Below are 18,437 nucleotides of genomic sequence, written 5' to 3'. Positions count from 1 at the left end.
TTTCAGACTTTTGCTATCACAAAGAGCATAGCTATTAATATTTCGGTAGTTAATGCCACTCATTTATTTTCACATCCAGACCATGTATGTTCATTTTTATAGCTTCTGCTGATGCTGGTCCATTTGTTCTTGGGACCAGAGGCTAAGGCCAAATGAAACCGTTCAGAAATAGCAAAGACTGAAAAAAAAAGAGAAATAGCAAAGACTATTTTTGCTTGTTATTTGTTATCTCTGCTAAATTATGGATATGTTTTCTATTCAATCAATGTCCAAAAGAGAGCTAGGGGCAGCTAGGTAGTACAGTAGATAGAGTACCTGCCAGGCCTGGAGTCAGGAAGACTCTTCTTCGTGAGTTCATATCTGGCCTCAGACACTTACTAGTTGTGTGACCCTGGGCAAGTCACTTAACTCTGTTTGCCTCAGTTTCCTCAACTGTAAAATGAGCTGGAGAGGGAAATGGCAAACCACTCTAGTATCTTTGCTGAGAAAACCCCAAATGAGGTCATGAAGATTTGGACACAACTGAAAACTACTAAACCATAACAACAATGCCTCAACCCAAGACATGATAAGATTAATGTTTCCTGTAGCAATTTCTGGCCAGAATTTACAATGATTCAGAAGGAGCATATCAAAAAAAGGGAGCTGAACTATTTTTATCCATCAGAAAAAAAATTAACCATGAATTTTAAGTCTGGAGTGTTTTAGGGCCAGATGGTATTACCTTAGTAGTAAACACATTCCTGGCTCCTTTTTCTTCAGTAGCTATGTTCAATGTATTGTGAGGAAACCATTTACTTATAATATCTTACTTTAGAACAGTGATATGCTTGTTCCAGAAAAGAATAAAGATATAAGCAAATCTTCTTTTTCATGCCTTTCTCAAAGTAGTGAACTCACTTTCATTTAATGCCTCTTGTGCGATAGGCACTACGCAATTATTATTTTTATTTTGCAGATGAGGAAACTGAGGCTCAGAGATGTTAAGTAACAAGCAGAGTTGGATGTTTCAGATCTGGATGCCAAGTGTATTCTCCTGTCATCCTCCCCATCCACATTTTGAGATACCACCTCTTAAAGACTATGTCTGTGTAACAAAAAAAAATGTTGTAGACAACAAGGAAAAAATAAAAAGGTAAAGTTGTGGAATCAGTAAAATCAAGAAGTATTTGACAAAGCATCTATTGTGAGGTCAGTCCTCGGTTGGGCCCAGAAGGAGGAACAAAAGCAGCAAAAAAGCAGTCCTCTTTGCCCTCTGAAACCTTACAGCCCAGCTTTGGAGACAAATTTCATACACTTGTAATAATGAGATAGCAATATAGGGCAGCAGCTATGAGATACTGCAAGCAAAGTAATAGAAAGTATCTTGGCCTTCAGTCAGAATGCCTTGGATTCAAGAGCTTCCTACCTGCTGTATGACTATGGACAAGTCACATAATCTCTTTGAGCCATGGGCATCTAATACAAATGACATACTCTTCATCTGCATGGGTGGAGAAAGTTCTCACATGTTAGCATCACAGGTCAATGTTGTAATCTAGTATTAAGTTTTATGATATATCCGAAAAGTGCTATAGATCAGAGGGTGATTATATGATCCTTTGGTTTCTATTGTAATTACTGTCTCTTTTGAGGGGAGTTTGATTAGGGAAGATTGCCTCTGAAAGACTCATTTTTTATTTTTAAATAATATTAGAAGGCAGAAGACAGGGTGCACAGAAGCCAAGTCTCTGTTATTAGGGACTCATTGAAGGCCTAAGGAAGAGAAGCAGCTAAAATATAAATAATAGTGTAGCTAGTCTATACCTTTTAGTGATAATGAGGAGAATGTCTCTAGAGAACCTTTTTTTCCCATTTATGATCCATCGTTTTGACACATAAGAATATTATTCTTCTGTCATCTTTGGTCCATTTTGAATGCTGCCTTTGGTCTATTTATTTTAGGAAACCTTATTCTTGAAATTCACTTGAATTTGTCATTTTCCAAGAACCATGGGCATCCGTTAGAATAAATCCTTAAAGGGAGTATTATCTTTCTCAGCTTTATTAGGTAGCATGGCATAATGGATAGAACTCTGTACATATTTTCAGAAGATCTATTTACTTATTGTGTAATTATGGACAAATTACTTCAACCTTTACAACATCTCTTGTTTATACATTCTGTTCTCCCCCTCACACAGCGACCACCCTAGTTATAGGCCCTCACCAACTTTTGCTTGGACTATAGCAATAGCCTTCAATTGGTCTCCTTGCGTCATGTCTCCTCTAAGTTGCCAAAGTGATTTTCCTAAAAACAGATTTGACCGCATTGCCTGTTCTCTACCCTCAACAAATTCCAATGGCTCCCTGTTACCTCTAGGATAAAGTAGAGATTCTTCTGTTTGGCATTTAAAGGCCTTGACCACATGGACCCTTCCTACTTTTTCAGTCTTCTTACAGTTTACTCTCTTCCCACATTCTAAAACCATCAACACTGGTCTACTCCTCAGATATAACACTCCACATTCTGTGCATTTGCAATGGCTGCCCATCATACCTGAAATGTTTTCCCTTCTCATCTCTGTCTTCTAGCTTTCCTGAATTCCTTGAAGACACAGATCAAATCTTATCTTCTGCAGGAGGCTTTTCTCTGTTTCCTTAGGGAAGGTACTTCCTTTCCCCACCAAGTGCCTTCCCTTGGATATTAATTTCTCTTCTCTCTCTCTCTTCTCCCCTATATCTATCTATAGATATCCATATACATATATGTATATATATATATATACATATATATATATATATATAAAAAATCTTAATTTATTTGTATGTTGTCTTTTTGTGTACAATGTAGGTTGTAGGGACCACATTTTTGCCTTTCTTTGTATCTCTAGTATATAGCACAGTGCCTGGCACATAACAGGCACTCAGTAAATGCTTATTGACTTGATCGGCATACAGAAAACATTTAATAAACGCTTGTTGACTGATATATTGTCTTCCCTCAACTACTTATTTAGCAATACATTTATGAGCAATTCATTTAAACTCACACAGCCTCAATTTCCTCATCTATAAAATGGAGATGATATTACTTGTATTGCCTGCCTCATTGCATTGTTGTAAGGAGAGTGCTTTGCAAGCCTTAAATTATTACACAAATGTGAGTTAGTGCTCTTCACATTCCCAAGGTCAGCTTTGTACTCAGCATCCTGATGCATGTTCCTCTATTAAATTAGGTTTAATCATATCATTCTATTTAAATTTGACCTTATTGTTAACAATTCATCTAACCACTAATGAAATGATAACATGTCACCGATGGTGAGATGTTATTAAAAAAGCTTGTTCCAAGACTATCATCTACCCATTCCATAAAAAGGCTGGCCCTGAGGAGTAATATTTATACCTTTTCTGACATGTTTTTTCTTTTTTTGGGTTCCTTAGGGACTTCTGCTATTCCAGCCTAGCTCTAACTCTAGAGTTTGGCAATCATTCATCACTCCCAGGTATTCATGTCCCCTAAAGTCCTTTTCTGATCATGTTGAAATTGCATATAGGGGCCAAGATACTGCAGATCTGCAAAGGCTACACGATTCTAGACCAGGATTTCTTAGGCTTTTGTTTAGTAACACAGACACAGAGACCCTGACCCCAGACACACACACACACACACACACACACACACACACAGATATATGTATAATACATGTATCCTTTCTGGAAACAAAGTCAATGAGCTTGCTTCTCTGGAGCTCTGGTTGGAAATTTTAGTGCCAAGATGACACAAGGAAGTTTTCCATTGGTTTACAAAGATGTTCCAGCAGGTAATTCCTCCTCCTGAAGCTTGAGGAGTTCTATTCCTAAGTCTTCTTGGATAGAGAGGGATGGGTATTCATCTATGGTTTTCCCCTGAGAGTGTAATCTTGCTAACTAACCACCAAACATGTTATTCTGCACCTCTTTAATGGTTATGTTATCTGTGAATGTTGGGGAATGGGGTGGGGAGGGATGGATATAGTCATGACTCTATTTTCTCTTCTTCCAAAAATACATCAAGGAAAAAGTTGCAAACATGAGACTGAGTTAGTTAATTTACATCCTTGGAAGACACCATTTAAATGAGGGTTATAGTTAAAATATCAGCCACATTACTTTATAGCCCCACTGCCTTTCTTGCTATGGAGGGAGAAACAGGTAGAAATCTTTGGAAGGAACCAGGGATATTTGCAAGGCTTGAATTGTGTGAGGCCTGCCAATACTGGGTCATCAAATCTCAGAGTTGGAAGGTACCTTCCAAGGCCACCTAGTCCAGCTCATAGCCAATAAATGGTCATCTAGGTTTTGCCTGAAAATCTCCAGAGAAGGGGGAGGGCAATTAATAAGGAAGAGCCATTTTACCCTTGGAGAGTTCCAAGTTAAAAAGCTTGGAAAGCTTTTCTTTATCTCAAAATGGGTCATTTTTCCTATTTTACCCATTTTTTTTTCTGGCTCTTCCCTCTGGGGCCAAGAGGAATAAGTCCATTTCTTCCATATGACATCTACTTATACACTTGAAGACAGTCATCATGTTATCATTTTGTCTTCTCTTCTCCAAGCAAAACATTCACATTTCTCTCAACCAATCCACATATGGCATGAATTCTAGGCCTCCTATTCCTGCCTTCCTCTATATAATTTCCAATCTCTCAGTGTCCTTCCTAAAATGCAGTGCACGGAACTGAATACTCCAGATATAGTCTAACTAGGACAGAGTTCAATGAGTATGATATTCTAACTATGGAGCCTGACTTTCAAACTTCTGTAATATGCAGAGTGTATCTTCAGTATCCAATTACAACCTTAGGAGTGGGGAGAGAACAGAAGAAACAAGAAAGGCCTTGCCTACTTACTGCAGAAAGAAAGCATGGCTAAATCTTGGCCTATGGAAAAAAAGGTGAGGAAATATGCTTTCTTCTTTCTCTTGGAGGAGAGGAAGAGGGTTATGGATATAGAACACTGCACAAGCTGTTGAACATGATCATTGTGTTGTTGATTTTCCTTAATGACTTTTCTTTGTTAATGGAGCAGAGTGTTAGGAAGCGTGGTAAAGATCTTCCATCCAGGCGAGCACCATAACTAGTTTGGTGCTGAGTGTGAAGGTGTGACACTGAGAATGGAGCTCGATACTATTAGTTACCAGTGATATGCCAGAAGCTTAACACCTCTCGAAAAGTCACCACTGAAATTTCCCAGCAACTAATAAAATTGTAGAATTCACAGACTCAAATAAACTTGGGCTCTTATTTCTAAAACCAAGGTTGAGGCAGGGAGAGGGAAGAAGCTATTTCAGTTTCTAATCTTGCCAAACACTTCCGAAAGGGTATAGTGTTTAACCACAAAAGATGTTAACTCTATTAACACTGGGAGAGGAGCCAGTTAGAGCTTCAATATCCAATGTTGATTCTTGACTCTTTTCAGGGTTTATCTAAGGTTTAGGATTCATAGCTTGAGAAAGGAGGTCAGAGCCTGTTTAATCTATTCCTGAGCTTCTGTGAAGGATAGCCACTAGAGTTAATGCAGTTAAATTATGCATGTACCCTCAGATAATTAACACAAATACTTGACTGGTCGAGAAATCAGTAACAGTTTCAGTAACAAATAGCATCCAGTCTTCTGCAAGTGACCAGGAAAAAGGACATTGAAATATAAGAAAAAGGAAATTCAAATAGTACAACTTTTCTGCACCCATCAGAAACCCCAAACGGGAACGGAATAATGTGTTCTGAAGAGCAAAGGAGCCAAGACAGAAGCCAAAATGGCATACCCTGCAAACCTGAGCTTAATGATGAAAACAGATGGACATCATAAAAAAAAAGAGGCCTTTGAAACATTCCTTAAAAAGATATAAGTAGGATATCCAACTGGCAAATACTCAACAACAGAAATACTACAAAAGTAAATTTATGCAATTGTTAAGGAAAGTACCAGTAATGATATAAATTACCCCATCACTAGAGACAACAAAAGAAAAAATATACATAAAAAGAAAGACACTTATGAGTTAAAAAAACAAACAAAACAAAACAGATGGAGCACTGGCCCTGGAGTCAGGAGGACCTGAGTTCAAATCCGGCCTCAGACATTTGACATGTATTAGTTATGTGACCCTGGGCAAGTCACTTAACCCGAATGCCTCCAAAAAAAAGGCCAATGGAAGATCCATTAACAAATTTCTTTCTAAAAGTTCACAAGTGGATAAACTGAAGTTAGAACTTGAGGAAAAAGGAACAATGGTAGCAGAAGAACAGGCCTGAAAAACCATGGACTAACTCCCCATCCCACCCTGTACCAAGTATATCAATGTATTTTGTGGGACCAAGCTACAGAATGGGACAGTACATAAAAGGAGAGAGGGTAGGTAGAAGATAGAAGGGGAATATGTGATGTACCTTTATTAAGCTAATGGTAAACAACAAAGGAAAAATAACTCATGTAGTTTCTCAGAAAGAAGAGAAGCCACAGGAGAATGAGCAAAGTGGGAAAGGGAGGAACTGAAAAAGACAGAAAGAAAAGGGGACATTTCAACTCACTGGTAGGAAGGGGCTGAAGAACACACCCAAGTGGGGAATGATATAATCTGTAATGGGAAATAGGGACCTTACAATTGGTATAACTTCCAGGGATTGTGTGCTCAGGGAGACCACTTCTTTTGAGAGAGCTGTTGTTGTTATGGTCATTGTTGTTCATTTTAGAAGAGGACCAATGACATCATGGAGTGATTCTTGTGTCTGTATTGGATTTAAGTGAGGCAGAGTTGCACAAAGTCATCAGTCTCACTCTCTCTCCCAGAGTCATTGAAGTCCAGTGGCAAGACAAAAGTCAAGATGACTGGTGATGGCCTGGGATGCAGTGGATGACCTCGACATCTTCCATGTCTGACCAAGCTCTAAGCACTCCACAGGGACTGCTTTAGCCAGCATATATATTTTTTGGCTAGCCAGACTTCTTACAAGTAACTTCTCTGCAGAAACATAAAGCTAAGGCTGGAATTGTACCTCTATAGACAACATCCTGCCTCAGGAAAAGGGGAATCTGAGTTCCTGGGAACAACCAGCATCCAGAATGGTGGGAAAGCATGGATGTTCAGAGGACATTCCATAACAGATGGCAAAGAAAATAATCTTAGGGGGTCCATGGAGTGGCTTCCTGAAGGAACTGATACTTTGAGTAAAGCACAACAGAAATAAGGGTGGAAGGAGTAAGATCTGTAAGATAATAACATGCATTGTTTAGAAGAGGGAACTCAAACTTGGTACTTCAGAAACTTTAATTCCATGCTGAATGTAAAGATTCTAAGGAAGGAATAAGGAAATATAAAGACCATGAATCCAATAATAAAAAATTAGAATAGATAGAAAGAGAAGAGAATTAATGAAAAGTACAAGGTAAAGGAATCCCCTTTAGAAAAATGCACAGAAAATTTAAAAAAAAAAACCTCTAACAAACAAAAAAAATTGAAAACTAAGAGAAGAGGGGATTTTTAATTAATTACTTAACTGAAGGGGGAGAGAGAGGAAGGAAGACGGAAAGAATGAAATAAAAAGGAACCAATAAATTAAGTAAAACTACAATACTAGGGAAAGGATCAACAAATAAGAGGTGGGATTGAAGGTGAGGGGAAGGCTGTTATCTTAAAGGTTGTCAAAGTAGATTAAGTAAAAATAATTATAAAGACAAAATGTTATCTTATAAGAGAAAAATAACAACAAAATCCCAATTCAGAAAAAGAAATAATAGAATAAAAAATAAAGGAAAACATAAACCTAATTCTCATAACTTCAAATGTGAAGAGATTTTAAAAATCCATTAGAATTAAAGAGAATGATACATTGGATAGATTGATAACCTACAAACTGTTGCTTAGAAAAAAAATACCTAAAAAGCGAAGACATACAGAGAATAAAAATGAGAAAATAGGAAAAAATTATATGCATCAGGTAGATAAAAAAGAGCAGAAGTTGCAATCATGCTATCACATAAAGGAAAAGACAAAAATTCATAGTATAAATAGGGATAATCAAGGAAACCAAATTATACTGAAAGAAACCACATTCAACAAACCAATACCAATATTAAACTTATATACTCTAAATGTCATAACATCCAAATTTATAAAGGAAAAATTTACTGAATTACAAGAAGACATAGATAGTAGTACAATAATAGTAGGTGACTTTAACGTTCCTGGCTCAGACTTTGACAAAAAGGGGCAACTAGATAGATAATTTTAAATGTAATTGACTCATTCATTTGATCTTACCAGCAGTTTGATAGGCTTCTCCCCCCACCGTGACACATTGAATTAAGCAGCTTTTGGGTTAGATTGATAAAATTATTCATTGTTTTAGCATCATACATACAGCCATAATGTATTATGCATTGAATATAATAGACCAATAATTTATATTCAGACATCCACAATATAAGTGCTACCTATGTAGACACATTGTAGTGTAACCAGATTGTATGAACAGTGATCAAAGGAAGTATTTCTTAAATCTGGCTTGTCATTTCCTTCATAAATCCTGGTTTACCATAACTTTATATGAAGAGAAAATATCTGGATAAAAAGTAATGTAAAAGAGGCAAGAGGTAGGATTTGGTGGAGAGGAGGAAAGAGGTTACTACATGAATGTGGAACAACCAGGCAAAGGCTCAGAGTGAAAAGATGAAGACTGTATGTGAGGAATCTGCCAGATGGCAACTAACTAGTTGTGAATGTTTGACTGTACTAAAATTATTACTCACTCTCTGTCACTCCAAGATGCTATCTTGTTACAAGGCATGTGGTGACAGAAGCTGTATCAAGATTGCCCATTGCTGGAGGAAAAATAAATTCATTGGGCCATGTTGGGCTTATGTTATAATGAAGACACAGAGAATAGTACGTTCCCTTTAATAATGTCACTGAGAATTGAAGAATAATGGGAAATGTGCATCTGTGAATACAAACATATGCAAGTTCCTCTGTGCATGAATTAGAGTGAACTTACATTATCATATTGGTCCAAATATAGATCACAATTCCTCTCCTTTCCTCTAAACCTGGCCTTGTAAAAAATCTGAGTGTAGCCTGTAGTAGCACCCTTAGTAGGATGGTCAGGAATAAGAGAACGATGAAAGTGAGTATGCCAGATGGTATACTATTAGTTGTGAATTTTTTTAATGTCAACATGTAGTGTTATTGGAAACATGGAGACAGTGTGGTGTAGTGGAAAGAGTGCCAGATTTTGAGCCAGAGGACATGGGTTCAAATAGGAACCCTAACTCTTGCTACTTGTGAGACCTTCAGCAAGTCATTTAACTCTTTGGTCTTCAGTTTCCTTATCTATTAAATTAGAGAATTGGGCTAGATATTTTCTAAGATCTCTTCCTAATCTATGAACAGTTTAGAAAACAGTAATGAAAGAGGTAGTTCTAATGTGGCAGATGGGATGGTGGAGTGAGGTTAGAAGCTTTCCTTGGAAAGAAGAATGGCATCCAGATGGTAAATGTCATCTTTGTCAATAATCTGGATATTGAACAAACTGTTCAAGAGAGAAAAAGTTATGACAAAAATGAATAAAACATTCATGTAAGTGGAAAGAAATGTAAAAAAACCTCTACTTTGATAGTGAATATAGTTCATGTTAATTTAGTGTGATATTTCCACATGAAAGTACATATACATATATTTTATACATAAGCATATTTAGAAATATATAGATATGGACCAGACCTGTCATCTTATTGATACAGAGAACTCTCAAAGAGGAAATTGCCCTCCAAATTCAGTTCTCTGCCATTTATAATCTTAGTTGTCTAGAACATTTAGAGGTAAGTGCTTTACCTAGGGTCATACATTCAGTATATGCCAAAGGCTAGACTTGAATTCAGGTGTTCTAAGCCCCAAGGCCAGCTCTGTTTTTATTATTCATACATCCTAGTACATATACATACATACATACATACATCATACATCTCTTTTCAGAGAGACCTCATTTTAGAGATGTCATCTATATTCAGGGATAATCTGTTATGGCAATTTGGATAGAATAAATTTGTGATTATGTAGAAATCTTACTAGTTTACTGCATGCTATCAATGAATAAAAGGTTTTTGACCTTTATTTTTGAATAAAATTATAACATAGAAAATTATAAGGAGGATCTTTAGAGTATTTAAGAGAACAAACTTCTTTCAACAACACTCAAACTCTTCAGAATCAACCATTTAAATATATAAAATAGATGATGTTGACTATCTGTTATATCTAATCATTATGTGACACTCCATCTGGCATCATTCCCTCAACCCATACTGGTCCTGAGCAGGTTGGGTATCCAGAGGGGAAGCTACTACTACTTTCAGAGTTCTAGGGGCAGTCCTGAGGATGGTTCGAGGGGAGGTCCTGAGGATGGCTATCCTCTTCACACGAGCTCTAGCTCATGAGTTCTCACTTGTGTGCTTACCTTTAACAATTGGACAATAGAATCAATTCTTTAGCAAAGAAAAACATTTACTCAGAGACATAAGAAAGTTACAAAGCATTTCCCTTAAAACATAATGTGAACTGTCCCACAAAGATACACAGAGTCTGTGAGGGAAAAGTACAGTGGTAATGGGATACACGTGTGGAGCACATGCATAGATAGCCAAGTCAACTCACCAATCTGGATCTGCAGGGCCATGATTTTTTATTTGTTTTTATTTGTTTTGTTTGTTTTGATTTCTGGAGGGTCCTCATGAAGTCTGCTTGTGTAGAGCATAGCACTGATGATGAAAAGTTGCTTCCTTGCTCAGCTGAACCAATTTCTTGCAAAGTATGGTATGTTAGATGCATAGGTCAACTCACTGCTGGAATGGGTCAAGAAGGTTACTTGGCTAGTGAGCTGGCTCCTCATTGGGCTCAGTGACTGCTGGGGAAAAGTAGGCAGCTTGCTTAGCTACCAGACCTAGCTGCTCCTTGGCTGAGATGGGCAGGTCATTTAGCTCGTAGGCAGCTGCTTTCAGAATGGCTTTGGTGGCTAGCATGATCACTGAGCTCTTCTTCACAAACCAAGCATCACTGCTGGACAGGTCAAAATTCTGGACACCCAGCAATTGCTTTCTCATGGGTAGTTACAGTCTCTCACCAATTTCAGCCACAGGCTTGGCTGGGTGGTACTATGCATTCTTCAGCCGGAGTGCTACAATGATCTTTTTAGCTGGAGTGACATGAATATTTTCAGAAAGAGCAATGACCCTTAGCCCAGGATTGGCAGAAGCCTCTCCTTGTTAACTCCTTCTGAGCCAGTATTCTCACCTCCAGGAAAGAGGCAGGCGAGGTTTAACCTTCCCTGTTTATTATTTCTTCGTGCTTCATGGGGTACTTCCCTCAGTTTTGATTTCTATCTTTATTTATGAGGATCAGCCATATTCCCATAGAGTCTTAAGTAAATGAGTGGCTGGGGGTAAAGGTATGGAACAGATCTGCTTCCTGGGGAAAGTTACTGGCCTCACTGGCCTTTTCACAGTCAAATGAACTATTTAAGATTAAGACCTTTTATGAGAAGCAGACCGTTTCCTTTGCCTCTAGAAAGGCTTCCCTTTACATTTCAATGTTTTGAGTCCCTTAACTTCAAAAGGGAAACAACATTACAGTTTAAGTAATTGAAAACTACTAGGCAAAACTTATTCAGTGTAGTTCCACTTACTCTGTTTATTCAGGGCAAAGAACTTAGAATCCAAAGATCTGAATTCAAGATCCATCCAGCTCTTCCATTTACCAGCAATGTGAATTTAGGCTTACTTCTTCTGAGCCTTAGTTTCCGTAGAAGACTCATCTTCTGAGCTCAAATTTGGCCTCAGAGTGTCAAATCTGACTTACTAGCTGTGTGACCCTGGGCAAGTTACTTAACTTTGCCTCAGTTTCCTCATCTGTAAAATGAACTGGAGAAGCAAATGGCAAATCACTCCAGTATCTTTGCCAAAAAAACCTCAAATGGGGTTATGAAGAGTAAGATGGGGCTGAAAAAATGACTCAGCAACAGCAAAACAAAAAAGGTGCTGTTGTGAAAAGGATACTGAACTTGGAGTCAGGAAAAACCTGGGTTCAAATCTCACCTCTGAAATTTACCAGCTTTGTGGCCAGGGGTAAGTCACTAAACATCTCTGAGTCTCAATTTCCTTATCAGTCAAAAGGGATTAGTAATAGCACCTATTTTACTGGGTTGTCATAAGACTCAAATGAGATAAATATGTAAAAGAAAAGGACGGGGATAGGGATTGGACGTGCCATTTCATTGTGTTAGGGAACTACTGGAGAAGAAAACTGTGTGCTAAAGCAGAGTGTGTGACTTTTATGCGATTTACAATCTTAAGAGAGTGGCCAGGACCACTGGCAGGTTAAATGATCTGCCTAAATCTCTGTAAGAGAGACTGTAGTTTCCTCATAGGTACAATGGGGATAGCAAGCACTAATATAGCATTTTAACACTGGCAGAGTTCTTTACAAATATTTACTCATTTTATCCTGACAACAACCCTGAGGGGTAGGGGTCACCTCAGGAAGTTGAGGGCTTCTGGACCCCAGGCCTAATGCTGTTTCCACTGCTCCACTTAGCTGCCATTATCAACCTACTCCAACCTACATTTTAGGGTTATTGTAAGGATCAATCAGATAACCTAAGCAACCTATAAACTACACTCTATAGTTATTTAAAAATAATGGAAAGTATTATTTGAAGAGACACTCTATAATTCATAGTTCTCCCTGAGGGGCAGCTTGTTGTAGGGGATAGAGGGTTGGGTTTAGATTCAGAAAGATCCAGGTTTAAGTCCTTCAGACACATTCTAGCTGTGTGACCATTTGTAAGTCATTTAACGTTTCAGTGTCCCAGGCAAACCTCTAAGATTATAAATTATTGATCTGCATCTTATAGAGAAAGGTCTGGAATTCCCTACACTGATTGAGAGGAAAACATTCTTTTTACGAATCATGGCTGTCTTTTCTTCCAACTTCTTCAGCTAAGTGAGTTTTTACCACAGAGATATACTAATAACCTTTCCTGTTAGAGAAGGTTACCAATCATATTTTCCACAGTTGTCTTAGATTAAAATATAGACTAGTGTGATGACCCACAGAGAAAACCGTAGTTGAAATATCATTCAGCAACAGGTGCAAATACTAGTATATTATACTGTCTGGCCTCTAGTCAGTTCTGAAAAAGCTAAAGATGACTTCATTCAGGACTGGGCGAGAATTTTCTAATTCAAATAGCTCAATCCTGGGGTGGTGCTCTAATGGTCAGTTCCATTCCTGGTATCAGTGTTGGTACATGACTCTCAAATGCCTGTTCCAGGGCTAATTGTAAGCCTTTTATTAGTTTGTGAGTCTTGAAAGCAGTCCCTATTTGTTAAAACCTTCTACAGCAGGAATCATGAAAGGTTAAAAGCCCCAAATGAAGGACTGCAGAAGTCAGTGGGAAACAAAGCATTTTTGAGGTCTCCATGATTTTAAGAGCAATTGATAGCAAAGAACAGGACTGTCCTGTGTAAGTCAGTACAACCCTCTGGCTCCCCAAAACACAAATAGCCACCCATCTGTCCAGGTTACTCCTTGGAAATTCTTGGTTAATGACATCACTCTGATTGCCACCACCCTTGTGGCCCTCCTCCCTGGGGCTGACTACTTTAGTTGCTGCTCAGAGACTGGGAGTCCAGACTGCACTGGAAAGGCAGTGAGAGCAGAGCAAAGGCTCAGGACCCAAGACTCAGCCCATCACTTATCCTCTCCTGGTAATGAAGAATTGTCATTTAATGTTTCTGTTGGATGTCTGTATGCATGTGTGAGTGTGTAAAAGTTGTAAATGAGAATGACAAAAGGTTATTGATTTGGAAAAATATGCTTAGAGAGAATAAACATTATACACATTTAATATTCCTTATAACATAAGGTGAATAGCAATTTCGGTTTTTTCCACATGGTATGAGTTATTTTTCCCTCTTCTCCTTTTTAGTCTCTTTCTCCTTTGGAGTTTTGGCTCGAGATTACAGATGATAATCTCCTGAAAATTTCCATGCGAAAGCATTTCGTGTCTGCATTGCTTTACTAATCAAGGTTTTCTGGATTTCCTTTTCATCTCTATTTAATGAGAAGCAGTGCGGTTCAATGGAAAGAGCTGCTTGTGTCCTCGGGCAATCATTCTAATTCTCTGGGTCTTGTTTCCTCCTCTTCAAATGATGGCATTAGACTAGACCTCTGAGGTTTCTTCCAGCTCTAGACCTATGAGTCTGTTACCTTCCTGGGGACAACACTACTTCAAGAGGCAGGGAGGTGAAGTGAAAAGGGTGCAGGATTTGAGGGTGGGGGTTTGATTGGTGGTTCTGCAGCTGTGTCACTTTTGCCTCCTTTTCTTCCCCTGTAAAATGAGGGGGTTGGATTAGATGACCTCTAAAGGCCCCTCCAACCCAAAATCTAGGAGCCCACGATAGGACACCCAAGTGAAATTAGATGGTTTGGCAACAGGCATGAAGACTGTGATGTGACTCTGAGTGGGGTTTGAAAGGGGGTGAAAATTGGCCTCAAGTCAATCAGTCAAGAAGCATTTATTAAGCACCTACTATATGTTAGATGAGAGACAAAATGGTCCAGTGGATAGAGAACTACTGGCCCCAGAGACAGGAAGCCTTGGGTTCTAGTCCTGCCTCTGACACATACTGGCAATCTGACCTTGAATGGTAATCTAAGCAACTCCCTAAGACTATAAATTATGGAGAAAGTGCCATCCTTCATTGGCAGAGGGAATTACTTCATCTAGGAATACTTATACCAATTATGGGCAGCTATGTGGCACAGCGGGTAGAGTGCTGGGCCTGGAGTCAGGAAGACTCATCTTCTTGAGTTCAAATCTGGCCTTAGACACTTACTAGCTGCATGATCCCAGGCAAGTCACTTAACCCTGTTTACCTCAGTTTCCTCTTCTGTAAAATGAGCTGGAGAAGGAAGTGGCAAACCACTTCAGTATCTTTGCTAAGAAAACTCTAAATGAAGTCAAGAAAAACTGGATATGACAGAAATGACTGAAGAAAAACAGTAATACCAATGATACCACGTGTTTAGTCATCAACTCTGTGTTCCAGGAATGGTGCTAAACCCTTGAAGGTTGTCTGCTGAGAACTAAAAGTGTACTGTTCTGGGGCCTTACAAACTTTGCTTCATGTCCCCTAAGGGATGTAAAAAGGGATATGTAAAAATGACTTGAAGAGTTCTTAAAAACTGTCACAGGTTGATAACCTTCAAATTTTTTTTTTTGTTTCCAAGTAAAGTGCCCTTGTACTACATTTTCTTGGGTTTAATGATGAAAATACTTCAAAAGCTGTTTTCAAGTGTAAGAATGCAAGATGCTTTATGATGCGTAGTAACAAGTCTATTCAAGGTCACCCTCAAAGAGCAAGTAATTCTGCAAGAGAAGCATCAAGAAAGAGGCAATATGTCAGCCAGCCCATCAGAAGAGAATGCTCTGTTGGGAATTTACAGATATTTTGTTCTACTAAACCTGTTAATCCCAGTAGTCAGTCATCATAGCATTTCAGAGCTAGAAAGGCTCTCACGGTTTATCAGACCCCAAACCATACTTTTAGATTCACTCTTGTACACAATTCTGTTCAAGAAGTGAGTTTGGTTCAAGCTTAGTGCTTAGACTCAGGGTCTGGAGCTGAAAGAGACCTTAAAAATCATTTATCTAATCCCATTTATTTTACAGTGGAGGAAACAGAGGCCCAGAAAAGCAAAATGATTTGCCCAAGGTCATCCAGGCCCTCTGACATGAAATCCAGTGCTCTTCCCACGTTATACTGTCTCTCTTGCTAAGTGAATGATCTTTGGACAAGTTACTAAATCTCTCTGAGCCTCCGTTTCCTCAACTGGAAAGCTGGGGTGATACCTGCCCAGCCTGCATTATAGGATTATCATGAGTTTTAAATAAGATAAAGTATGTAAAAATTCTCTGAAAAGTATAAATTGTTCCACACATGTAAAGTATTAGAATTATTTCTTTCATCTTCAGGAAGTTCTGCTCACCCACTGCTATGTATGGTTCTATCTTTAAAATGCCAGAATAATAATGGCAGCAGATATTCAGTAGAACTTTACAAATATGCTCTTATTTGAGCCACACAACCATCCTGGAAGGTAGGAAGGGCAGGTCTTATTATTTTTCATTTACAGGTTGAAAAATGAAGGCTTAGAGAGTTAAAGTGATGTGCCTTATATCATGGAATGATGGGATTTGAACACAGGTCTTCTGACTTGAAATCCAATTTTCTTTCCCCTCCATTCTTCCATCAGTTAGTTGAGCAGGAAAAAAAAAATCTAATGAAGATGTTGATTTAACTATTTTAAAAGTAAATTTTTATTGATACCTTTTATTTTTGCATTGCTTTGCAAATTCCCCCTGTATATTTTTATTTAACTGATTAAAAAAGAAACTGAACTGACTAGGGTTTTTTTTTTTGGTGTCTATAAAGACCTGTATTCAAATCCTGCCTCTAACATTACCTGATTATAGCTGTTCCAATTTATTTAGTTTATATAGAGAGACTATATAGCCACAGTGTCATCTATATCATATGTGGTTAGTAAATGACTGAATCTGATCAAATTCATAAAATGTGTTAGTATGATACTACCCTTTAATATTTCTTGAGCACCTGAAAATAGTCAGGCACTGTGCAACATGTGACATAAGATATGGCCTCTGTTTTTTTGAGAAGCTTATAATCTTAACACAGCATGGCTAAAATTAGGTGGCACAAGCTCTTATTAAAATAGCAGTACATCTAAATTTAGTACTTACTCCCTAGGATTGCCTATTATGTGAGAGGTGTTTTTGGGATTATATGGATGTGATGTTTGCAAAATTGTGGACACCAGAGAAGGTGGGAAGCTTCTCTGTACTCCTGCCTTGGGAACTGCATCCATAAACTTCTAAGAAAGAAATAGCATTCACTCCAAGCAATATAAGGAGCTTTACAGCCTCAGTGTGTGTTTCTTTCTTTGCTCCCTGACAGGAGGCCAAGGACAGGCAGTTGCCCGGGAAGGCTCCTCCAAGTTTCCTGTTGACCTATGTTGAGCATGCAGCACTCCACGAGGGAACTGTGTCTCAACTTTACCGTAGTCCTCATAACTGTGATCCTCATGTGGCTTCTGGTGAGATCATATCAATACTAAGAAGATGAAGCTGGAGATCCTGAGCTTGACCAGCACAGAAGAACCCTCAAGAACATGGGAGCTCTCCTGTGCTGCAGTATGCCTCGGGATGCCGTCACCTGCAATTACTTATACCTAGATATAGCTAAAACAGGATGAGGGTTTTCCCTTTGCAGAACCATCTTTGTTCTGTGCTGATGCCATGTGTTTGGGCTCTAGGTCTGTGATCCCATGCTTCTGTGATCAATTCTGTGGCAATGTGATTTTATGTTTTCCCAAAATTCCTTTGTCAAAAGTTTGGCCAAAGTTGTTTTCAAGTGGGCATTGGATATGTTTCCTGACACTGCAGATGTTAGTAAAACCACCTGTTTGAAATGGGGATCATTGTGAAACAGAATTGTACCATGTACTGTCTCCATCTCTCCATAACTCCCTATCTGTCAGCCCCACTGCCAGCCTCTCTCCTCAATGTTGTTTCTAAATCGAATTAAAAATCAACTCTCTGGTAGAAAGAAATGTGATGTAATTAGTCACTATGGCTGTCATTTAAATAAAAAAAATTATAACCTCAAAAAACATTATTTGGAATTCTCTTTACCTTCTACTAGCATTATCTCTTCTGACTACAAACTGGGATTAGTTAGTGGACAGAGCTTTACACTGGGAAGAGAACTGGGATCTGGTCCTGAGTGGGCAGGACAAGTCACTTCTGTTAAATAAAAAAGGAAAACAAAACAAAAAACCAAAAACCAAACTTGTCTCAAGTGTCTACTATGTTTAAAAATCTTCAGTGACTCCCTATTCAATCAACCAGTAAACATTCGTTAAGCACCTATGTGTGCCAAGCACTTATTTATTCAACACTTACTCAGTTACCACTATTGATTAAGCACCTACTTTGTGACTTCATCGTACTATGTGCTTGTGATTAAAAAAAAAAAGAGAGAGAGAGAGATAATCCTTTCCCTCAAGGAGCTTATATTTAATAGGCAGATACCATCAATCAATAAACATTTATTAAATACTTACTATGTATTAGGCATGCCTGCTAGGTGGTACAGTGGATAGAGTACTAGGCCTGTAGTCAGGAAGAGTCATCTTTGCGAGTTCAAATCTGGTCTCAGATACTTACTAGCTGTGTGACTCTGGGCAAATCACTTAACCCTGTTTGCCTCAGTTTCTTCATCTGCAAAATGAGCTGGAGAAGGAAATGACAAATCACTCTAGTATCCTTGCCAAGAAAACC

General features: G+C 38.4%; 1 protein-coding gene across 1 annotated transcript; it reads left to right on the top strand.

Moving 5' to 3' along the window:
* Positions 1 to 13,692: 13,692 nt before the first annotated feature.
* On the top strand, positions 13,693 to 17,769 carry SLN (sarcolipin). The gene is made up of 2 exons (XM_020996172.2): positions 13,693 to 13,779; positions 17,053 to 17,769. The coding sequence occupies exon 2, from the start codon at positions 17,108 to 17,110 to the stop codon at positions 17,210 to 17,212; it is 105 nt and encodes a 34-aa protein (XP_020851831.1). The 5' UTR covers positions 13,693 to 13,779; positions 17,053 to 17,107; the 3' UTR covers positions 17,213 to 17,769.
* The last annotated feature ends 668 nt before the right edge of the window (positions 17,770 to 18,437 follow it).

The sequence above is a fragment of the Phascolarctos cinereus genome, unplaced genomic scaffold (genome assembly GCF_003287225.1).
Source record: "Phascolarctos cinereus isolate Bilbo 61053 unplaced genomic scaffold, phaCin_HiC Scaffold_726;HRSCAF=1367, whole genome shotgun sequence".
Classification (NCBI taxonomy): domain Eukaryota; kingdom Metazoa; phylum Chordata; class Mammalia; order Diprotodontia; family Phascolarctidae; genus Phascolarctos; species Phascolarctos cinereus.
The sequence above is the reverse complement of the archived record's forward strand: the minus strand, read 5'-3'. Positions and strand labels throughout refer to the sequence as shown.

Excerpts from the sequence above, each read along its gene's own strand:
- SLN (XM_020996172.2), top strand. The coding sequence starts at position 17,108 with ATGTTGAGCATGCAGCACTCCACGAGGGAACTGTGTCTCAACTTTACC.